The following is a 25438-nucleotide window of genomic DNA, read 5'->3' as shown; positions in this document are numbered from 1 at the left end:
AACAGGGTGCAAAAGAAGAGAGAAGAACATCAGCCAAAGAGCTGTTTTCCACTCACAGCCATGAAAAAGAGCATCAGAAGTTCCAAGAGAGTGACATAGCAGAAACCCATCACACTACCTCAGACACCCTCTTCTTTTATCAAATCCTGTTAAAGCAGATACTGCAAACTGAAGACCAACCAGAGAACTGCTCTGCCAGGGAGAAACCCAGGCTGATGAGTCTGCTGTCTCTGCTCTACTTAGAGAAAAGAACTTTGGCCCTCAGACATGCAATACCTTCCCCTTCAGAAAGCACTGAAACTGTTTTGAAACACAAAATGTAGCATCACCCTCACAAGGCACCAAGCTGAAAACTGGAATACTGATTCTTATGATACAATATCATTCCCTGAAAGGCAAAATACATCATATTTACCATTAGTTTTTAAAAAATGCCACCCATTTGCATAGAATTGCATCTGGGTTCACTGCTACAATGCAAAGAGCAAAACTCATCAGTACAAAGGCCTGCAGCAGGAATGAGATGTTGCCAGGATCATGCCTGAGCACTCCCCGTGTGCCTCTCCACAGTCAGACCCAGGAATGAGCAAAGAAAAACAAGGTAGGAGCTGCCAAGTTAAAAAAAACTAAAACACTTCCTAAAGAATGAAAGCAATTCAGACTTTGATAGGACTGTTACAAGCTAAATTTGTAATCTCACTTTCTTCTTAGGTAGCTTTTAATTGTTTAAGTTTGATTTAGTTTGGCATTGAACCAGCCGTTATACAAAAAAGCTTCCTGAAACAGGGAGTCTTTCTTTTCAGTTGTAACTTTTCTATCAATACCTGTTCTAGTCTGACACACTTTCTGTTTCTCTAATCTTTATTAAATGTCATTTAACATTTAACTTACAGCAAAACAAAGACATGATTTATTTGATTAAAAAAAAATCACAAGAAAGTAACTACTTTTTATAGAGGGAGATAATCAAATCAATTGCTACTTGTCTTCCTTTTGTCCTAGAGCTGAAGTTTTGGGAGACAAATTTTACTAAACTCCCCAGAAAATGAGCACATGTCTTTTTATTCATGAGACAGGATTTTTGTATGCTATATTAAAATAAAGAGGCAACAGTTCTCCTTTAATTGCACTTCTAATGGGATTATGGTGACACAACAAAATATGTAACAGTATAAGCATAAATAAACATACCACAAGCATTGATAATTTAGATGCAAAGACAGACATAACAGAAGTCAAACTCTGCTGAACTTATGCAGCACACAGGACTTACTAGTGGTAAAAATTTGCCCTCAAGTGTAGAAAAGGTACTAAAAGGCTGCAGCAATTAGTGAGAGAATTAGGGTCACCCTAAAGTATTGAACTAAATAACTGTTATTTTAGTTATAAGTTAAAACATGTAAACTACTCAGATAATTTCATCATGCTCAACTGCAGTATTCATCCCTCAAGGACTTACTGCTGTGAGTTTAAAAATATATTCTTCCAGGAAGCATTCCCTTGGTTTTGGATTAAAGTAATTGTGCTATTTAGGTGGCTTACAGCTAGGAGAACTTGTTTAGAGCATCTTACTTCAAAACTATAAATACTAATGTTATGGCCTCAGGGCTCTGAATTCTTAGCTAATTATCCCTGCCATGGGAGGGGGGTTGGAATTAGATAATCTTGAAGGTTCCTTCCAATCCAAACCATTCTATCATTAATTAACCAAGAACATTTGTTGAATTTCCATTTGTTTAATTTAATTTATTCTGAACTTTACTAGAAAACAAGTCTTTGTGTCCTGGAGCTTTTCCTACAAAATCTCTGTGGTCTACATACTTTTATACATGTGGACTGAGAAGAAAGACATAGGAATGAAAACAGCCAAAACATCTTTTCTGAAGAATTCTAGACCACTGATCTTTGAACAGATAATCAAAGTCGAAATGCACACATATTAAATTACAAATAACCTTATTTGTCAAAAAGCTGGAGGAGCAGAGGAGGCATTAGCCAGACTAAATCTCACATTATGTGAGCTCAAAGCACAGAACTCCACAGAAAATACGATAAGCTAAAATCCAAATCCTGTATCTACACTGGCCAAGCAGGCCAGGAAGAATTTCCATCACACACCTCAAATCACAGAGATCAATGTTGGATCTGTTCCTCCATCTGCATAAACAGCCTGAATAATTAAGGTTAGGATCCCCAGATCTCCCAAGTCAGCACAGATCTAAATGAGAACAATACACATCATCTCCTGAAGAATGAACAGCTCATCTGGATGTTCAAGGCATGTACAGGCATCTCATTTCACTTAACCATCCGTCTTTCAACATGAGAGAGCACAAGTATTAATAAAGGACAAAGACTATTATATGAAGTTAACCTCTATTCTTGTTTGTTTTTATTTTTCTAATACCCAACCCTCATTTATAGTAACAGCTCAGTAATGAAATGCACTTATGGCAACTCTTTCACCCATTACTAGGCCAGAGAGGAACAAAGTTAGGATTACATATCCAGAAATAAAGCTAAAATGAAATTTGTAACCACAGGAACTAATTGTGCCTTCAAGAGAAGTTAAATGTAACTAATGTCTGCTGCCACAGGCATAAATTAAATACAGCTGAATGAAATGAAAACTCTGTTTGATTTTATTGAACTTTTCCCTCTTCTTTTTAACCTAGAACATACAGTGTTTCATATTTGAAAGAAACGTCTCTTTTTCATATCTGGCAAATCCTGCCAGAGATAGCATTGGTGGTAGAAATGGAAGGGTGATTTCAGAATAGTTCTCTAACTAATCTTTATTACAAACAATATTGAAATGTACTCCAACATTCTTCTGTTGAGCAAACACTCTTTCATTCAAGAAAGCCAATTTATGTGTGTGACTAGGGACTGTCAGGCAGCCTCTTGAACATAAACACAGGGAAACAGAGAGATGCTAGCACTAATTACAGCAATCTGGTAGAGGAGGTAGGAAATCACAACCCCTCAAGCACAGCCTCGTGCAGCAGACCAAAACAGTAATCATGATTCATCTTTCACATGTTGTTCATCAACACACACATGGTCCTAATTTCACACTCCCATGAGGCAAACTGAAGGGACAATTGTTTTTGAACTTTAGCATCAAGATGAATAATCAATGTTTATCATACTCATTGCTCAGTAAAACAAGGGCTTTGTGTTTGACATCTGCTCTTCTTGTTTCAAAGCTTCATTGATGCTTTCAACCAAGTAAAAATATTTTCTATTTCTAGAGTCATCAGTAAAACGATGAATTATCTGTGTTATTTAGATGCCTGCATTTTGAATTGCTTTCAAGAGAATATAACAGAACACATAATCCATGTGGGTGTTTGCTATATAAATTGTGTGTACTCCATTGACTGCAGAATGAATTCTGAGCCCTGTGGATGGGTTTGTACTGTTATTACTTATAAACTTGGTGTGACTGACAACTGCGACCAGGAATTTTGTTCAGATTTACCACTTTATATATATCTATATAGATATATTCCTGCATTGCATGCACAAATTATGGGAATAGCATTTTAAAACACCTCCCAGTGACAGTGTTGAAATAAGTTTTAATTTAAGTGAATTAAAGTGAATTAATGCAACAGACTTTTTGATGCCTATTCATATTTTAAAGAGGAACCTAGACTCTTCTAAATAGTTTGGTTTTAACTTATTTTACTAAATTGGCATCTTTTGTGTTTGTTTGTATGTAAGTAGCATCATTTACAAGAAGCTCACAGATTTTGGCTGGTTCTTTGTTGGTGGCTATTCAGTGTTTCACTGCTTCATCCAGAGCCACTGTACACAAGCTCAGCTGCAGAGGAGCTGAATGTGTCTTCAGAGAACCTCAAATTCAACCCGAGACACCAAAGGCAAAGCACTGCTTTTACTCCATTGTAAATAATATATTGGCTGGGAAAGAAAACCATCACTTGTGAGCATGAAGGAACATCTTAGAATAATAGAAGCATTTAGGCTGGAAAATACTTTTAGATCACTGAGTCCAACCACCAATGATGGTTTTATGGTTGACTCCCTACATTTTGTCTGAAAAATCCTTCTGTCATTTTGACTAGATGTGGTTTTCTCAATGTCCTCCTATCAAGAAAAAATATTGAACTGAACAGCTGCTGGCTTAAATCCCACCAGGGGAGGAGTGGTCCTGAGAGGCATTCATGGATACTCATTTCATGGGGTCTTTGGGGATTTTTGAGGTGAAACATGCTGGCTGAAGAGCATGAGCCACAGCATATCCTATCTGAACACAGGAAAACAGGAGACCTACCAAACCAATCCAGTAAAAAATGCCTTTCCATTTTGCCCCGTTCCTGCCTGCTTTAGTTTCTATTTTCAAAAGGCAGTGGAAGGTTATCTTACACTGCTCTGACAGAGCAGTGAGAAACCAGTGCAAGGAGAAACACTACAAGAAGTATTTGCAGCACAGCTCTTCAGATGCAACACGGCTCCGTGCAGCTGTTCACTGAAATGATGTGAACTGGTTTCTTTAAGGAACAGGCAGCTATTAGGGGCACAACTTAACAAAGGAAGCAGGTTTAATCTGTACTGCTCACCACCCACCGTGAAAATCTTAAATCTCTGAGCCCAACTCAGGAATTTAATGCAGCAAAGCATGGCACAGAATGGGCAGTACCAGCTCTGATTTCTCTCATGCAATTTGAAAGTTTGCCTAAGAAGTTTTCTATTGTTTGTGCTGACACAGTTTATTTTTTCCAACATTCTTGTGCAAATAATGTTTGGTAAATTAAAAGCCTTCTCAAAACAACCAAAAAGCCTCCAGAAGTTAACAGAATAAATATTTTCAAATACAGCCCATTTCCCACAAACAATACTGAAATGTGCTGGTCTAAAGATATTTGGACAAAAGCCAAAAGTCTGTAGCCAAAGCAGTGCTCTCTTAACTGTGGGATAGGACCCCTGGCAGGAGAATTCCGAGAAAAGACGACGTGTTTGGGAAGGGGAAGGGGGAGAAAAAGCAATGCCAAGACAGGTGCAGCAGAGGTGATTATGACTGGGAAGGAAAAGGGCTACAAATGGTAAAGCTGCTTTTAGAGGGACCCAAGACAAATTAGTTTGAGAAAGACTGACTTGTGCTCTAAACAACAAACAGAATAACACACATCTGAAATAATGGAGAAGAAATTAATTAAACCTGTCATGGATGTTTACTGCTTAACACACTGCACAGCACACTGCCAAATCAACAAGCTGACTATTCCACTCAGCGTCTTTCTTCTTCTGTAGGAAGTTATCCACAACCTCAGGAAGACCATAGGGTTCCTCACACTTACTGGAATGATTGCATGAGCACTGAATTTTAGCTTATGCCCAAGCACTTCTAAACTAACCTATCCATGAAAGAATTAAACAATCTATTTTCATTGCTTTTATTGGCTGTGCACTTACTGTGCACACGGAGCCATAGGCTGAGAGGCACAGTCTTGTCTCATAAAGATGTTGAAACACAGAAGACAAACAAGAAAATGTTTCAAGAAGTGACTGAAGCATGATAGATGAATGGATATATGTAATTTATATTAACATATATATCATATATATGGGTATGTTCATTCATTCCTTTTGCTTACCACATTGAGAAATTATGTAGCTTTCAGAGGACAGAACATCAGGGAAAAAAGAAAGCAAAGAAAAATACTTTCGAGTTACAAATTGTATCTTTCAAGATTTTAAGCACATAAAGGTTTGCTGCTTCTCCTAAATAAGTACTTCCAAGTGAGACAGATCCAAAAAGAAAGTCTTTGCCTTTAAAGCTGAGCAAATGCAATGGCACCTGGAAAACAACTAAAGGAGCTTATTTCCAAAATCATAAATGGTTCCCTAACAATTTTTTGCTGCCAAATTCCTACCTTTCAATCTGGAAACTCCTAGCTCAAGCTCCTTGTTTGATTTCAGTTTCATCCAAAGGAACAGAAAGTCTGTAAAAGTAACTAGCACTGACTTCATAGGTTCAGTTTTAAGCTTCAGCCAGAACACAATTCACAATTATGACTAATTCAGGGTGGGTTTTTTACTCTTCATTTCTCAATATAATGTCAAAGTGCACATACACACACACACACACAAAATCACTTGGGAAACTGTCATCAAATGTGGATTAACTGCTTTATTCATAACTGTTTGACCTACAGAAAATTCTAATCTGAAATTTACTGCTATGTTGGACATTTTCATTGCAAACAGGACATTTTCATTGCTAACAACTTCAGAGCAAGCAGACTACAAATACTCTATTTGCAGTACAGGGTGAGTTTATCCAATCTGTAACTTCTGAAAATGGTAAAAACAGCTGCTTTCAAGGAAATCTTTAAAGCAGATCACATAAAGGCTGGAATGTGAAAAATTTGACATAGCATATCTATTTTGTTTTGGTGTATTCAGACAATGTTTCCTCCCAGGTGCTTCTCCTGTGCAATTTGAAAGTCACTGAAATTCTTTGAGAGTCTGCTGTCAGAAAATATGAAATGCCTGCTCTTAGAAAGTTCACTTTAGTTCTTACTTACATGAATGAAACACACAGGCACCAGTACAGAAAGTATTACATATTCACAAGAGACCATGACTGCAAAGAATATTAATGTATATTGGTTTTGTAGGACCAACATATAAACAGACCAAAGCCTTGGCTCAGGAGGATGTGGTGGCTAGGTAATTTAGCAATAACTGCACTGATTAAAGTGCCACAGAACTCATAAAACTTTTAAAGTAGATAGGATTTGGGATTCTTCCATCTTAATCCCTCCCTTTCAAATGACACAATTATTTTGGACATGAAAGCCTATTCTTAGGGATTTAGAAACACACAATTGTTTAGAAACACACACTCATCCATGAGATTTTAAAACTGAATTCATAAGCACTATGGTTCTAGTCCAGGAATAACCAAAGATTTACTGGCCAAACTCCCATGTTCTAGCTTTAAAGAATCATTTACCATTCCACCAATAGTGTTTTTAATACTTCACATGAAACTTGTTTTTACAGGAGATAAAGCAAAAAACCAACTTTCCTTAAAATAACACGAGCATCTCCTCCCAAAGTTCCCATCCCTGTGAGCTACAGAACTTAAAAAGCCTTGGGCAATGAGAAGCCAGGACTTGAAATGTGATAGGCACCCCCTCAAGTGGCAAAGAAAAGGTGCCTTTGGCACTAAGTTCACTATCAGGGGGACACGAGAAGTGCTACAGTTATTCCATACACAGCCATGCTTTACATTTTGCTCATCAGAAGTGAGGGGCAGGTTGCTGCAGTCTCAGAACACACCGGCATGACGACTGCTCCAGACTGTGGTACTGTGGAGGAGCAGAAAAAACAAGCCAGAAAAATGGAGGGGCCATCGTGTCAAACACAATGACTAAAAATACTTCTGGGTTAGAAGTAAATGTTCTTGCACATCAACTGTGCTAATAGAACCAATGACCTTTCCCTACAGATCCTAGGAAGAAATCGAGTCCTCCTCCCTTTCTTCTCTGCCCTCAGTTAATGGAGAAGCTGCAGGCAGACTCAAGCCTCAGCTGTGCTGCCTTTCCCTCAGCTGTGTTATAGAGACAGGCTTTGGTTCTTTTGCTGCTCCAGTTTTTTACTCCCACCTCCCAAAATCTCTGCCAAGAGAGATTCTTACTGCTGAACTATGCATTTGAAGGAAATAATTCCTTCTCAAAGCCTCTGTCTGGTCCAGGTCCACAGAGAAGATGGAAATTGCTCCAAGCTTAAGCAGTAACACATTGAACAGAGAGGATTAGAGGGTCCAGTGCTTGCTGTGTACTGATGTACATGGCTGAACTTCAGAGACACAGGCAGATGCATTTGGTGGCTGCAGATTTAAAGCTTTGGCTGCCAGGGAAATTTTACACCCCTGGTTACCCTCTATGGAGTACAGCCATCATATCTGCAGCCAAAAAAACTCCATTTGGAAGTGTCAGAAACGTACACAAAGCTGCACAAACACTTCTTGCTCACCTGAAGGATACTCGGAAGAAATAGTAGTAAAATATTCCAACCATACCAGCCTGTCTCGGCAGGCAACTGGAGCTTCCCCACTTACAGACAAGCAGGAAAAGCTCCACCAAATAATCAACACCAGGAATTTGAACACAACAAAATAAAACCATCCAAAACACAGTTTTCTGAGGAAACATTGGTGAGAATGTTTCTGAGAACTGCCAACCTTGAATAAAGCTCACCTCGTGATTCAACCACTCCTTCACACTGAATAGTTTCTGCCACCAGGATTCTTGAGGCTTTTCACAATGAAAAAAGGGATGAAGAGAAGACAGAATACATTCAAATTTTCCTGTGTGCTTGTCTATCTACAGTACTTGAATTAAAAAAGCATTAGGTATTGCTAAATTTTACTGTTGGAAAAAAAGAATCAGGGCAATATGCGTGTTTTAAGTATATCTGTGCTGGCAAACTCTTAGGCATTCTGTGCTATCAAGTCCCATGCAGTGTTTAACTGCTATAAAAGGGAATTTAGATACAATATTTGAAAGACAGCTTTAAGGTTTGAAATAGTACTGAAACTCCAGTCTGACTGCATTCAGTTTCCACCACTGAAAATCACAGCCCATGGACAACCCACTCTATAATACACCTGATCAAGCTCAACACTTCAAGAGATCCATGTTTTCCTGAGTATTTCATGGTAAGTGCTTTTGGAAATTGGCCAAAGCAAAGGTTACACATCCTATCTGCATGGTACGTGGCCAGTTCATAACTGCCCTTTTCACACTAATTAATACAGTGCTTGACATGAAATGTGATATCTGCTAAAGCACTGACACAACCTGTACCACAGCCTGCTTGGGCTTTAAATTACTTCACTGGTGCCATTTGCTTAACTACTATTTAACCATTTGCAAGATTTACATTCTAAATCTTTTTCTAGGACTTGGAACACTTTTTGTTCTTTTATTATTGGTTAAAATTGAATTATCTGACTAAAAAAAACAAAACAAAAAAAATACAAACCCGTGGCAAAGAAAATCTGTATCTTGAGAACATTTAATTTTTCAGTCAAATAAAATGTTTTGAAATTAAAAATTTCAATAGTGACTAATAAATAATAATAGGAAATCGTACTGTGGGAAAAATTACACAAACATTAAAATCAAATGTCTGAGGTACAATTGCAGGCTTGGCATATGGATCTGTTCTGTCATGGCCTACTCTGACAAGATGCAGGAAAGGTACAAAGTCAATTTAGCCTCGGGAAAAATACCCCTGCTGTGCTGCACTAAAGAAATACCTCTGCTTTCCACACAGGCAGCACCAATAAGATCCAGACTCATTCCACGCTGTCCTTACAAGTCAGAGGAACCTGCAAGGAGGGTATCCTAAACTGTCATTTTGCCCATCTCACTAAAGTTATAAAAACATAGAAATTAAAAAAAAAAAAATCCCCTTTTAGAATCCCACATCAAGCAATGAGCTGCTCCAGCAAGCACAGCACACAAGAGGCAGGATTCAGTTCATGTCCTTCCACGAGACTCACAGTAACTAACAGGTTCCACAATGAATTCTTAGATCAAACTTTTTTTAATCCTCAAAAGGTAGAAGTGCTTTCTTTCTACATACAGATTTAATTATTTTTAGCCTACACCTCAGATAATAAAACTGTTCCAAACTGCCCAAATTAAGTAATAAATCTTCACCCTATTAAGGCTTGTTTCTTATTTGTGTTCCTGCAAAGTTGAAAAAAAATCTACACACCTGAATAACTTACTTGATGTAGGGCTGTGTATTTCAGGTGGTTAATACATGACAAAGATAAAAATTTACATCTTTTTTTCTGCTAATTTTCATGTTCCCTGGACAAACACATCCATTTAAAATGTAGTTAATTGAAATGCTTTAAATACTTCAAAACACAGAGCTGTTTAAGTACTACTTAACACATGAAAAACATACCAAAATTTCTGCCGCTTGAAGTTTCCATTAATAAAGTTACAGTCCATGGATCTCACACTTTATAATAGATCTGAAGAGGAGACAACCTGAAGAAATGCACTGAGCTCTAAGAACCCAACCAACACACAGGAATTCACACTCTCAAAAACCCAACCAATTACAGACACAAAGCCCTGAGGCTTTGAAGCACTTTGGCCACTGCACAGCAACTCATCGAGTTGCTGCTTACTTGGCACGCAGAGGTACCTGAATACACATTTCTACTATTCCTTCTGCCTTGAAAAGGTTAAGGGATCAAGAGTGAAATAAAGAAAATACGTGATATTAATAAGTAGTATCTGCCCATAAAATACCACAAAGCAAAATAACATATTTGAAAAAGCTTATACTCTTAAATATTTCTATTACATGGATATTCACAGTGATTTTCCTGAAATCAGACACTTTCACCCTAGACCATGGACTGAAGTGATTTGAAATGGAAATATTTCCTGTCCACTCACTGCCAGTTTCTGTTCCCAGAGTGATATAACAGATGACATCCAGTACAATATATTCTTTTATTAACCATAAATTTGAGCCTGCTTTAGGGATTTGAAGTGTTCAGTTTCATGCTGAAAAAATGTAACGTTATCCACAGACCATTAGCATGTGTAAAAAAACCAGAGCCACAGGTTATGTGACTTTGATCAAATTATGACAAAATTTCATCTGAATTTAAAAATGCTTGGAAAAGCATTTACACTAATTGTTTAACCTTTTATTTTTAAAGATCCATGCACACTATCTGATCTACTTGGATATAATTGTAAGATATATACATGGAAACAATTTTTTTTGTTGTTGTTGTTGTAATAAAACCTAACCACAGTGGGAGGAGAGGGAGGAATCACACCTAGAAATCCAAGTCATCTTGCCACAGACAAGCACACAGATAAACTACTGGAGTCTGCGTACTGGAGCTTCAATGGTTGAATGAAATATAATAAACAATAAATAAAAGATGTAAACCAAATGCAATGTGGTTACACTGAGCAATCATCATCCACAGCTACCAGCATTGTTAGGCAATATTGGATGTTATTCTATCACTTATTTGGGGCTTTGATTCCTACATTTACTGCCAGAAGGTAATAAAAAGAAACTTCTGTCGTTGCAGCTCATTCTTCAGTGAGCTGAATGTCCCATTTTCAAACCTCTGCATGACATTTCACGGCCAGTGGTCCTTAATGAAAAAGAGCCCCAAAAGTGAATGGCATGATTACTGAATTACTCTTACAAATGCAACTATAAGGAGAAACCTAAGCTATCCCAACTTGCATTATTCCTAGCTAATGAATAAAAGATAAAGGTTTTGTTTCTTTGATGTTCTGAAGAAGCGTGGAAAAATAACTTTTCACCTGTTAAGGGTCTGGCTGAGTTAGGTGTTTGTTTTTTCTTTTTGTTTCTTATTTTAACTCTTTTCGTATTTAACCTACTCCTCCTGTCAGAAGGTAAACTAAGCTAATTATTAAACACCACCAACTTAAGTTGCTGAAAACAGAGAATTAAACAATAAAGTAAAGTTGTAACTATGCAATAGATCATTTTATTGCTTCTATGAAAAGTATCTTAGCTAAACTTTTTGTAGTAAACAACAGAAAAAGCAAAACCCTAGATATTCTTCCACAACTAAAGCATAATTTGTGAAGCAGTACCAGAAGAACTCAGATAAAATTTTGACAGAGTAAACAAAATGAAAGCTCCTTTTAATGAGGAATAATCCTTAACTGTACTCCCTAACTACACAAATTTGCTCACAGACACTGTATTAATAAGAGATGCTGTCTTTAGAGCAAGGTAAGAAAAAGAGGGAGTTAGTGAGACCCACTGGGTCATTCTGTAATTTTCGTGGTAAGCTGACCAAATTCCATTCACAAACTATAGGCTGGCTGGTGAAGTGCCCCCCTTGGGTTACAAATGAATACACTGCTCTTCATTTCCTGGCAGGAAGGGCTGTATAGCGTTACCAGGAGCTCTGTATTCCACCAGAGCTGGCTGCATTTCAACAGATGCTGAAGTGATTTCTGAAACACTATCATCTTCTTGCTTGTGAAAAACTCACTGTTAAAAAAGCTCCTATGAAAAATGTTGAATAACTTATATGCTCATTATACTAACCTCAAACTCTTTTGATGAGATACCTTTAAAAGAGTTATCTAAATTAACACAACTCAAGGGTGGGAATGTTAAAAACATCTGAAGGGCTACATGGAACACTGGGACTAATCACAAAAATAGCCTGGGGATTTCCTGACTCCCCTGTCCTCTGCCCCTCTCCCAGTTCCTCTGCCTCCATGCTGTAGTTCACCAATTCTGAACATATACTTAACATAAATGCACAGGGACCTAATTTTATCCATGTCATTGAAATTATTCAGTTGTGAAAAGGGGAAAAAACAAACAAAACAAAAAAAAAGTTCAATTTCAAACTTTCAATTCAAGCTGCTTTAAAAATGTGATTTACATTGCAGCTCACAAATAGGTGCATTAAAGCAGGTGGGGAGGGAAAGGCAAACACCAACACCAAAGTGGGAGGAAACAGATGGGAGTGAGAATTTCACTAAGCAGCTTCACTGCTGAGTCAATATAAAACATATCTACAGCCCTGAGCCACAAAAGAGATAAACTCCATTGAAAGTTAGTAGGAGTTAGGGCACTCCACTCTTTTTCAGGATCCCACTCCAAGCTTTTAAGGGTCTGCTCACACTTATATGGTGAAGTTGAATCACCCATTTACACCCTGTATCTCTCAAACTTCAAGGCCAAGCCCAGCACAAGCTTGAACACTTTGCCAAAAAAGTTTGTGATTCAGCAACACCCCCTCCCCACACCGTATTTAAAGTTCATCCAGACAGAGCACCCTTTATGCTCAGCAAAATTGCACAATTTGCCAGTTTCAACTTCCATCCTCGTTTTGTTACCACTGCCTACAACTGGGGGCAAGCCTAGACAGGAAGATAAAACTGATTCCCCTAGAAACTGGAGGAATAGGAAGCAGTGCAGGCAGGCTTCACTAGGGCTGTGAGACAAGACACAGACTAGCACCTCAATAGCTCAGACAGAGGAAAAGAATGGAATTCTTCATGGGCTGGGCAGCTGTAACCAAAGTTACTCTGGTACCTTTGAGGGGGGGAAAAAAAGCACAGAATCATTCAGGGTGGAATCAAGGAAGTTTTTCCTGTGAAATAAACAAAGACACAACTTCACAGCACACTCCCCACTCTACAAGAACAGACTACATGGGTTGTTCCAGGACACAGTACAACAGTGAGACCGAAGACAGCAGTTATCAACAAAACCTAAGCAGCAGACACTGCCCTGCCAGCCACTGCCCAGCTGTGGGCCAGCTGTGCCCCCCAGTGCCCCTGTTCAGCTCCCTGGCTGCACTTGAGGGTGGCTCTGTGCAGCACTGTCTCTGCTGAGGACAGCACCCAAACCCTCCCACTGGGAAAGTGATGTGCCCTGTGAGCTTGTGACCTCTGTCACCAGGCAGTGGCATCCCCAGGGCCACCAAGCAGCAGCCAGAGGAAAGGCTTGCACCACCCAGCAGCTCAGTGCCAGGCAATCCCACAGCATCAAGCCACTTAAATATGAAAGAAAACCCCATCAAAACAAAGCTCAAAGTGTTGCCACTGGTTTTAATAGGTAGGGTTTTAGCTCTTTAAAAAAAACAGACAAATAAAACCAGAAAGAAATCCCTTCATTTTCCATGTTTGAAAGGAAAACAGACTGGGGTGCTGCTCCTACAAGCAGATGATGGAGGCCTGCTTGGAGTTTGCTTAAATCACTGTCTAATAGAAAAAGATCATGTGGCTGTTGTAAGTTTCTAAAGTTGTATTTTTTGATGCTTTCTGATTCCAGACCAGTCACACCTGGAGTAACACATGTTTGACTGAACAGCTGATAATTTACAATTTTAACAATTTAGAAGATTAACTGTTCGGATCTAAACATTCTCATATGATGTTTTCTATGAGCTACACTTACTTCACATATAATTTTAACCTGCATTATTTGGAAAAAAAAATGCATTCTCTTATAGCCTGTAAAATTAAGGTTTTAAAAAGGGGACTTTCACAAATGAGATTACTCTTCAGTATTTTACATACAAATAGCTGAAATTTCAGTATAGATAAGCAAACACAGAACAAATTTTCTTTCATAAATACCACAATACAACCCAGCAGCCTCCTCATCTTGGAATTCCATAACTTTTAAAGGAAAACATTAGAAAGCATATGGAAAGATTATGCTATAATTACAAAACTCAGGAAAATAAATTTTATAAAGGTAGGGTGAACTTCAGGCATCAATATGAGTTTGGGATTTAGTTTGGAGAACTAAAATCCTCCATTTGAAAATACAAAGCAAAGTTAATTAGAAAACACAGTTTGAGCAAAGGGGACTCTGGCAAAGAGTTCTTAGAAAGGATCACCTTGAATGTGTTTGATGCTGAGGCGACGCCATAACTTTTCTTCACACAAAAGCAGTCATCTACAGAGCACAACCAGATGTTAAGTTTTCTTTTCTTAGTTTCTGTAAACCTCTGTGACCTCTCTCAAATTAAAAAAGGGAATAGCATTTTTAAAGCCACGGGAGCTATAATTAGTGAAGCATTCTAAGGATTTTCATTAATTCATAGCCAGCCAACCAGGAATTTTCCCACAGCCGTATACAAAAAAAAGTCAGGGAAGTCATTGATTGCTTGGTTGGATTTGAATGTAGTCAGAAGTAAGATCAGAAATACCTAGTCACTCCCACTGATATAAGAGTGAAGAACATAGGCAAGGTCAGAAATTAAAATCCAAGCCTGCCCACCAACCATGAGGAAAATCCAGCAGGGCCATATAGCAGGGGGTATGGAAATGGGTATTACACACAATTTTGTGAGATAAAGGATCATATGGCTAGATCATTACAAATCAATCATTTGGAAAGCCAAAGCCCAGAATGTGCAGCTCCAAGCAGATCTGCAGGCCTGCCATGTCCTTCAGCCAGCAGCCTCAGAGCTGATTGATGCTGTCCAGTTGCTGGAATGCTCACAGCAGCTCATGGCCCTCACACACATTTATGGAGCCCTTTGAACTCCACACGCTCCCGAACAGCCCTTATTGTTCCTGTGAACCCGGGAACAGCACGCAGGGAGCTCGAACCTTCCGGGTGAGATGCTCGGAACACAAAGGCTGGATGGAGGAAACAGAAGGGCACATGGCAGCAGCAGCGCCCTCCAAGAGCCTGCACGGCCCCGCAGCTCCGCGGTGTGCGGGGCAGCGGGGAGGGACAGAGCCCCGGGCAGGAGGGACAGAGCCCCAGGCAGGAGGGACAGAGCCCCGGGCAGGAGGGACAGAGCCCTGGGCAGCGGCAGCGGGGAGGGACAGAGCCCTGGGCAGGAGGGACAGAGCCCTGGGCAGGAGGGACAGAGCCCCGGGCAGGAGGGACAGAGCCCCGGGCAGGAGGGACAGAGCCCCGGGCAGGAGGGACAGAGCCCCGGGCAGGAGGGACAGAGCCCCGGGCAGGAGGGACAGAGCCCCGGGCAGGGGCAGCGGGGAAGGACAGACCCGCGGGTAGGGCCCCGGGCAGGGGCAGCAGGGACGGACAGACCCCCGGGCAGGAGGGAGGGACGGACAGACCCCTGGGCAGGGGTAGCAGGGAAGGACAGACGGCCGGGCAGGAGGAAGGGACAGACCCCCGGGCAGGGGCAGCAGGGAAGGACAGACCCCCGGGCAGGAGGAAGGGACAGAGCCCCGGGCAGGAGGAAGGGACAGAGCCCCGGGCCGCTGTATCGCTCATTCGCGCTGCCACCAAAGGCTGCGCCAGGCAGCGCAGGGGCAGCGCTCCGCGGGCACCGCACCCAGAGGAACGGATTTGACTCCGATCGGTCACACACACACAGTTCTGGTTCTCCTCCATCAACCAGAACACACATCCCAGAGTTTAGGCTTTCAGGTATGATACCTGATGTAGCATGGAATCACCCAGGACAAAGCTACCTCTCACATTTATTTGGGCTCATTGGAGTATGAGTGACGCATCCCAAAAGCAGATTTACTGTCTCACTGAAAACCAGCCCAAGGAGAAATAATAAAAATAGAATGTCTGGAACAATTCTTCAAAGCCAATAGTGACATAATATTGTAGTAGCCTTCAAGTGAGAGAATTTCAGAGAACACAGCACCTCCTGGAACATGTGCTGATGCCTGATAAAACTCTAATCCAAGCTTTAATTATTTTTAATAATCAAATCAAATTTTGGGAGAACAAATCCCAACTTGCACATTTGATTTTTCTCACACTCCTGGAATCTACCATGCAGAGATGAGAGGTGACAGGAGAACAAAGTACCTTTAAAATCCATAAATGGTGTCTTGGACATGACACCAAAATTTACTAAGAGAAACAAGTTGAAGCATGTTAAAATATATATTTATACCCTGGTTTGGTTGGCAGAATTTTGGCTAACCAGAGTGATAATAACTGTGTTTCTGTTGTATGAATATTGCAATGAACCTATCCATTACTGGCATATGCCTGTATTCACTACTTCAATAAGTATATATCTGGTCAAAGTTTTTATGATAAAATCACATAGAAATATTGTGTGTCAGGATGTGGCACTCCTTTTGAGGAGAGCTGGGGAGGACAGTGAAACAATTATAAAATACTATATGCATGAGAGGATAAAATTCTTTTTCAAGTCTGCACTTAAATTTTGACCCTTAAATAAAGTCTCACATTACCCTAACCTAAAACCTAAATACTTCAGATGTACTGATCTAACAGTATTTTAGGTTACTGTAACTTAAACTTCCATTCAATCCTTTTTTATAATTCATATAGAGATAAGGATATAAAAATAAGCATTCATGTAACTCATACTACTTTTATGTGGTTTTTCCTAGGTGTGATGTATTAATGAATAATATTTATTTTTAAATATAAAAACAACAATGTAAAAACTGCTATAGGAACATTAGCACTAACTTAAACTTTTAGAAAAAATGTATTTCAGATATACCTCATTATACAGATAGCAGTAAATATAAAATCAAAGCAATATACTTGAAAAAAATTTACTTTTAAAAAATAAAAATGGCATTCAAGCTTAACAGTTCTACAGGAATACTTCACACTCCTCTTGTTTGCTTCTAAAAACACATGCTAAATTTATGGGTAAAATTCAGCCTTTGAGCATAATTAAGCAGGCAAGCTCACATCAAAGCTTTGTTTCATCATCTTTAGACTGATCTGCTGGACAGCCGGTCCTTATTAAACACCCTTTAAATGTTGCAGTTTTAAGTAAGTAACATCCATGTTATATTAACATTACCAAGTAATTAACTCAAGAAAAGCTAGTATCATCTAATCATGACAGCTTAACATCCTCTCACCCATGGACTATAAAGTATTAATCTGTTAAAGCAGAACTCGCTCTTAAATAAATGTCTCAAGATTTTAAATTAACAAGTCTGCCCCAGCAGTTTCAATACTCGTAGTTACTGAAAAACAGATTTTGAGGGGAAGTAAGACAGAGAGTGGAGTTCAGCATCTAAAGTAAGGGACACATTCTAGAGAGGAAATCAATCAAATCTGTAACAATCCCGAGCGACTCCAACTGCAGAAACCCTGTTAAATCAACAGCTGATGAATTATCATCACATTCAGATTGCCCAGTTCCATGCAAACACATAAGAAAATACACAATTTTGTTGGAAATACACGATTTCGTTGTCAATACTGAGAGTTAGTTTCAATTACATAAACATATGTTTCCATAGTTTTTCCTCTAGGTCATGCATTTGAATGCTCATTCTGAAAACAGCATTAAACTGCAGAGCCTCACAGTCCCTGAGGAAACAGTCATCTGTGACTTTAAACACGAGCATATTTATGCTACTTTGTGCACTTTTAAAATCATTTAAATAGGCAGAGTGTCATCAACACTTTTTGACACTAGAGTAGGAATGGGGTCTCATTCTCTGCTACATCATTCAATAAATGAAATTCAAAAGAAAACCCCAACACAAACCCTGAAGGGACCCTGAAGCCAAACTCTAACTAAACAAAAGTGATACAGATGCCTACCTGCATGACTGACCATGCCTGCAAAGCCTTGCACTCCACATGTTGCATTGTATCTCATCACAGAACACAGGAAGCTTTAAGTGACACATCTCATCAATTCTGAAATGCTATCACATTGTTCTGGATGCCAGGGAGAGAAATCTATTGATTCCATAAATTCCCAAAAAATGGCAGACAGGGAGCTGCTGGCATCTGGTCTGCAGAGCTTTAAAGCAGCTCTGAAACTGTCTACAGATTAAAGAACACCCTGATGGCAAGCATTAACACCTTCCACCATGCTCCATCGAAGGGCTGTCTTCTGCCTAATACCTTTTAAAATTTTTTAATACTCTGCAAGAGAAAATCTGGGGGTTTTTAACTGTTGGAAAGAAATAACATGAAATAGAAGAAATTTCAACTTTGGTAATTTCTTACCATTTTACAGGGTATTTTTCCTACAAAATAAAGTTCTCAAAACATGTCCTGAGCTGGGAAAAGTATTTCTGAATGACCTAGCTCTGTGCCTGGTAGATTCCTGACTGTGGAGAAGTACAAGTCTACTTTGGTATGCTTGAGGAGATAAACGTAGGGACACAGCAGCATGAGCCTAAAGAATAATGAGGCAGGCAGAGCTCCCAATAGTGGAACAGTAGGAAATCTTCAGTGTCTCTGCTCTGAAGCGAAAAGGAAATAGAAAGTTCCTTACATAAAGAGCACAGAAGGGGACACGGGGAGTTTCAGGGAGAATGCATGGGAACAGAGCCCTCCAGGCTGTCTGAGCAGCTTTGCCAAGCAGAGCAAAGGAAGGCACAACTCTCTGCTAACAAGGAGGGGAGGGCTGGTAAAATGCTGCATTTTTTATTCTTCCTCATCATACAGTCACATTAAATTTAAGCTTTATACTGAACATGATTTAATGCCAGGAACTTCAGAGGAATTAAACATATGAAAAAAATTACTCATGTGTGTAGTCCCATTAGAATCTACAAAACAACTTGAGAGTAAAGTTGCTCATGTGTTTAACACCGAATAAATGAATCTGAAATATATTCAAATCATCCTCAGATCACACATCTGTCTTCTCTGTGCACCTCGTGGCTTGTTTATAGCATGAGAGAAATTCAGGGTCTACTTTTCCAGAATAGCTCCCCATGTGGACACACTTACTCTAGATTAAAACAGGCCCTTCTCTGAAACACTTTTATTCTGGATAAAGGTATGGGTGTGATGTCCTAAGATCATCCATATGGAAAACTACTCTGCAGTACTATTCTACTTTAAGCAAATGTCCACCCTAATGGGAAATAATTTTAAGTGTTGGAACACATCAAAATGTGTTCCATTTTGAAAGGAATCCTACACCAAGCAAAGTGAACCCAAATTCTACAATCCTGAACCCACTGAAATCTGGTCATTCTTAGCCACAGTAATGTTACTTGTCCTGATATTAATTGCTTTCCTGCTACACACATATAGAGTTTGCAAGACAAATGCCAGTGTATTACCAGAGAAGATGTATAATACAGGCTATGAATGTATTTTGTGATGGACGTTGTAAAACAAACAAAAAATCACATCTAGAATGTGATTTTATTTTTAGTTTTGAAAACGTTAGATTTTAATAGTTTCAGGAGCTATGAATAAAGCCAACAAATACTTCCTCATCAAACTGTTTTAACCATAGTCCAGTAATATGCTCTCATTAAGTCAGTTTTTTACTGCTACAAAATATCGAGGATACTTAAAACTGTATTTTGTACAGTGAAAGAAACTTGTGGATTACTTGTGCATGTATGTATATTAACTATGTGTGTATGGAGAAAAATGGAACACAGATTCTCAAAACTAATACTCAAATGATGAAAAAAGATTCAGCACAGGGAACTGCAACCCACATTTACAATTTTAGCAGAGGAAAATACCAAATGTACCTGTATCTAAATGCACATACAAACCCAGCTAGCTACATTTTATTTCTCCTTGAACAATCATTAAATGTTAAATTATATACTTATAGATTATTTATACCCTTGAGAATTACTTCAATTCAACCACTTCATTTAATGCAAACTAGACGTTTTTACTTTCTCTATATAAAATGTTAAGATTTATTCATGCCCTTAAGATACATTAATTAGACACTACTTATAAATAACCTGCAAGAAGAATAACTATTTGAATAGGATACAATTACTTAGGGCTTGTGTCTTTTCAATCAGTCAGTGTCCCTGCAGTGTTTAGAGTGGCAGAGGGGAAGTGGCCTGTGGTTAAACAGAGGAAATACCAAGGAATTTTAATAGAGCAAATAGTCTCTTTACTTCCTACAGGGTACTACTTCAAAGGCAGCCCTGCTCCAGAGCAGACAATGTGTTAGAGGGGCCATCAGTCATTTAATAGCATGTCAAGTCTACTCAAAACCTACATGCAGCCCAAGATAAATACCACATAACTGAGACAATGGGTACCATCCTGCAGTCATTACTCTAATAAATGCTGCCCTGCCTGCAATACAGGGGCAATCGTGTGCAAGGGTGGTATTGCAAAATCAGACCACAAAATTATAACTACACAATCAGACAAGGGATCTGATAAATTGGCCAGGGAAGTCTGAACTTGAAGCTGAAAATGCAATAGAACCAGAAACTACTACAAATATTTTAAAAGCTAAAATGGTCCATTAGTTGTGAGCAATAAAGACAAAGGGAGGGTTAAGCTAATTGGAAAGAATGTAAGTTTTGCTGATTTAAAAGTCAGTCAAAATCATTGTATTAAAAGAATTACATTATGATAGATTCCTGCTTGACACACACAGTGACATTATGCAAGCAAAAAAAAAAATCCAGAACAAACTACATCTGCATATTTCTATACAATATACATTAATTCAAGTGCATTACAAGTCAAGTACTATGACTTGTAATAGTGATAATTAACTTAGAAGAAGATGGAAAACTTGACACAAATATACAGAGGTGTTATGAGCCTGTTGAGTACCCTGCCCATGCCTTGTGAAACACACAATAGAAGTACCGAGCCAAAACATTTTATCGCTAATTCTGCTAAAAAGACCAAACAGAGGAGTCTAAAACTGTAACTGTTCCATCCAACGCAAAGGTTTAGATCTTGAACTTTATCAGGGTTTGAAGTTTGTTTTTTCACACTCTCTTTTTACATATTTCCCGATGCTTTCGCCTTTCTAAACTATGCCCTACAAACTTCTGAACTCTGTGTTGCAGCAACGTTCTCAAAGGATCTGATCTGAAACCAAGAAAATCCTTAGTGACAGTCTAACAAAAAGGAAAAGCAATGAAAGTCAGTTGTGTTCCCTGCAGTATTCCCGGATCACCACGCTTCAACTAAACCTGAAACCAGCCATCGGGAGAAAGGAAAGGAACGAACCAAAACACACAACTCAAAAGTTGTTAAAAGTATATTAAAAAAAAAAAATATGAAAAGCAATCGAGAAAAGTCTGACAGCAAAACACAGCAGAAAGGGGAACAAAAGGCAAAGACCAGTAACAAAACGTTTATCACCTTCCTCCCCTCTTCCCCCTCCCGTAAATTTCCTACATCCTCTGTATAATGATCAGGCCCGGAGCTAAGACCCGAAGCCGGCCTCGAATCATTAAAATAACAAAGCCCCAGCGATCGCTTTTATCCAGGTCGGCTCGGGGAAGTGGAGAGCGCTTTGGTAAAGGACCTGTTGAGTGACTTCTTCACACTCGCCGGCTACGAGCCGCCTCTGCCCTCGGCGAGAAACCCATAAATTCCCTTGCGGGGAAATGCCACCCTCTCTCCCGGCCGCAATTAACTTCCAGATGCAGAGCCCCGGGGCAGCGTTATTTGCTGCAGAAGTGTCCCCAGGGCAGCCGCTCCCTCCCTCCCTCCCGCACGCCCGGAGCGGCTGCAGAGCCCCGCGGAACCCCGCGAACCCCGCGCCCTGCGAGAGCCCCGCGCCCGCCGCTCCGCTCCGCTCCGCTCCGCTCACCCTCCCTGCGCACGCATCGGCCGCCGGGCCCCGCCTGCCGCCGGCAGCTCCCGCAGCGAGCCGGGCAGCGCCGAGGCAGCCGGCGAGGGCGAGGAGGAAGGAGCCGAGCTGCAGCCCCGGTGCCATGGTCCGCAGCGAGCCCGGCGCGGGCGGCGCTGCTGCCGCCCGGTGCGTGCCGCTGTGCCGCGCTGTCGGTCTGTCCGGCTGGCTGACTCCGCGGCCGTGTGTGCATGCGCGCCCGGCCCGGGGGCGGGGGGTGCGCCCGAGCCCCGGCCCCGCCGCCCCCGCCCCGCTCCACTCCTGCGAACGGCAACAATGGGAGGGAGCAGAATCCCTTCCGGCTGCTTTGCCTTACACCCTTCCCTTCCCTTCCCGGGGAGCCCCCCCGCTCCCCGAACACCGGCGGGCTGCTGCTGCCTTCCTGCAAATCAGGAGATCAAGCCAGTACCGGGCCGATCCCATCTTCGTTCCGTGCTGCGGTACCACATTCCTGATCCACTCACTACATTGCAAGGAAGAGAAGCACCAAGGAAGACCAGTCATATATCTTTGACATGATTTCATGCATTATAGAATCACAGAATCACTAGGTTGGAAAACACCTCTGAGATCATCAAGTGCCATGCCCAATCTTTCCTTAAACCTTTTCAAGGGACAGTGACTCTTCCATCTCCCTGGGCAGTCCATTCCAAAGTCTAATAATCCTTACTCTAAAGAAATTCCTCCCAATGACCAACCTCACCCTCCCCTGGCACAGTTTAAGTCTTCTTGTCCTGTTACTGTCTGGGAGAAGAGACCCCACAGGCTACAATCTCCTTTCAGGTAGCTGTAGAGGGTGATAAGGTCACCTCTAAGCCTCCTCCAGGCTAAACACCACCAGCTCCCACAGCTACTCTTTAATTACTCTTTAATTAAGCAAGACAAGCTGAAAGAATATCCTACCATAATATTTTCAATTGCAGAAAATGCAAAGGAAGTCGTATGTGGCAATAAATATTTCAATTTTTTCAACTGGAGTTAATTCTGACATCACATGCTTTGATGAAACACTTTTCTTTAAAATAAAATAAATCACATTTCTGATAAATATCAAATACAAGGTGGTCTAATATATCAGTAAATTACATCAATTCCCTCTCCTTTGCCTCAAAGTCATGTAAGAGACAGAGCAGTCCGAGGCTCCTCCAAGAATGATTCAGCTTGGAAGAGACCTGATGGATCACTAGGCCTAACCCTCTGCTCAAAGTAGCCCTCACTTCAGTTTCAGATGAGACAGCCCAGGGCCTTGTCATACATCACTTTTACGTATCACTTAACTGCAGTTGTTTTGAAAACCTTGATTTTAGTACATTCTGTTTGCTATGGTTGATCTTGGACAAAACATCACCCTAATGGAACAGAAAAACCCATCAGTATTTTATAAAAGACATTAATTACAGTTTGGATTTTAAAAGTGTGTGAAGCCACCACTAAGGCAATCAGTTGAAAGGAAACATGACCAGCTGGTAATTTTTAACTACTATTGGTTTTACACCCATCATAGGTTTTCCATGCTTTGTGACTAGTGGTGAAAATAATATGATAAAGCTTTCTTAAACTGTTTGTTTAAGTTGATGGATCACAGCCCTGGCACTCAAAAACAGGTTTGTAACTTTAGGAAGACTAACACCCTCCACTGTGACATGAACAGAAATTACACTTTTTACATTAAACATTTTTTTTTAGCAAAAATTACAGATTAGGCCATTGTTCTTTGCTGCTCTGGGATAAAAAAGGTTCTTACTTTTGATCTCCATTTCCTCCACAGGCTGGAATTCTGAAAAAGGTAATATTAAGTCTCTAGGTGGAATTCCACTGATTTTTATGAGATGGTTTTGATGGTCAAGTACATCCAGGCCAGAATGGAAGTTTAGCACATTTTTCTCTGTACACCACACACTTTAGTCTGGGTATTCCTGCTTTACTTTCTCCTTGCATTACTCAGAAGTCATCTAACAGGCTTGAAAACTATATAAGCATTTTTATTTTTAATCAAGTCAGGCTGCATAAAACCTGTAAATAACTAGCCCTTTTATGTTTGAATGAATTACAAAGGACATAAAATACCACAGCTTCATGGCTAAAGAAAGGAAGACATATCCACAGTTCATTTACAGGTCAGTAAATAACTCTGCTTCCCATAACCACCTGTGACAAGCAAGGATTCCCTGTTGAACATAATGCCATTGATCTGCAATTAAATCTTCTAAACCACGGGGGAAACTGTTTGGCTTTTTCTGTTAACTGAGATCTAGACTGCTGGAGAAGCTGTAATTTTTAAGTGAGGACAAAATTAGCATTATCTGATCTATTGATGCGTTAGCCTGTGATGTTTTTAACAAAAACAGACACGCAACAAATAGTGCCAATGCCTTGCTAGCAGAACAACTGAAGAACTCACAGCTGCCCCTGGTTACACTGGCAGTATCCAGAAAGCACCAAAATGATTGGTCATATTTACTGAGAGCTCAAACCTAGCAGCACAAAGCAAAGATGCCATCTGACAAAACCAGCACTGATACTTCCTTCCCAACAGTCCAGCCTAAGCTAATAACAAACGACACGTCTGAAAAACAATTCCTCCGTGCTGCCACCATGTCCAGCTTATCCTCTGAGTGCACTGGCTGAATACAGAAGTATTGCATTGCTTCAGATCCATTTAGAATAATTTCCACTGAATTCTTTGGTGGAAAACAGTAGTGGAGAGGCAGGAATCAAATGACTGCAGTTAATGTTTCTAACTGGAGGCTCCAAACTGCTGCGAGCTCATGGAAGGGCAAAAGTGGCTGTGGGGACTCTGCTTGTCTGTAGGTTCTTTTGTCCTTTTTACAACAGTCTCTTGTTTCTGAGCAGTATAGAATGCATAATATCCAAAAGTCATGGGTATCAATATCCTGCATTCTACAGCTGGTTTTGGTTGCCACTCTCCCGTCTTGCTTAAAGTTAAAAATCTGGGTTTTTTTTTTTCCTTCTCCTTTCTGAGCAGCTGTTCCCAGATGGAGGAGACAGTGAGAACTCAGCAATTCCTATAGAAACATGAAAACTCATGGATCAAAAATTTCCAGTAATATGGTTAAAAACTCCCTACAAAATCTTTCTATTGCTCAGAGAAAATTCATTCTTGGACTTATGCTCCATCCATAGTTCATATTTCTAGCAATGAATTCTCTCCCAAGAGAGACTGACCTTAATTGCAAAAGAAATCATTCAAACAGCTCCCTTTGGGGCAGAAAGGATGCATCAGGCTTGCAGTGTATTCAGCTGAGTCAGACAATCATGACTACTGCAATATCACAATATTGCAATAAGTCAATAACTCCTGTTACAGACAGACACTGCCCACTGTTA

General features: G+C 40.1%; 1 protein-coding gene across 2 annotated transcripts in view; it reads right to left on the bottom strand.

Moving 5' to 3' along the window:
* The window catches only part of IL17RD (interleukin 17 receptor D), a 43094-nt gene extending 20774 nt beyond the window's left edge, over window positions 1-22320 (bottom strand). The window contains exon 1 of one of the 2 annotated variants that reach the window (XM_038149390.1): window positions 22052-22320. In XM_038149390.1, the coding sequence (XP_038005318.1) occupies window positions 22052-22177 (126 nt within the window). In that variant the 5' untranslated portion in view covers window positions 22178-22320. The remainder of the gene's footprint in view (window positions 1-22051) is intronic. The other variant, XM_038149389.1, reaches the window with a different exon arrangement.
* Between the last annotated feature and the right edge of the window lie 3118 nt (window positions 22321-25438).

This window comes from Motacilla alba, chromosome 12 (assembly GCF_015832195.1).
Source record: "Motacilla alba alba isolate MOTALB_02 chromosome 12, Motacilla_alba_V1.0_pri, whole genome shotgun sequence".
Classification (NCBI taxonomy): domain Eukaryota; kingdom Metazoa; phylum Chordata; class Aves; order Passeriformes; family Motacillidae; genus Motacilla; species Motacilla alba.
Note: the sequence above shows the minus strand (reverse complement) of the source record. Positions and strands in the feature narration are given on the sequence as shown.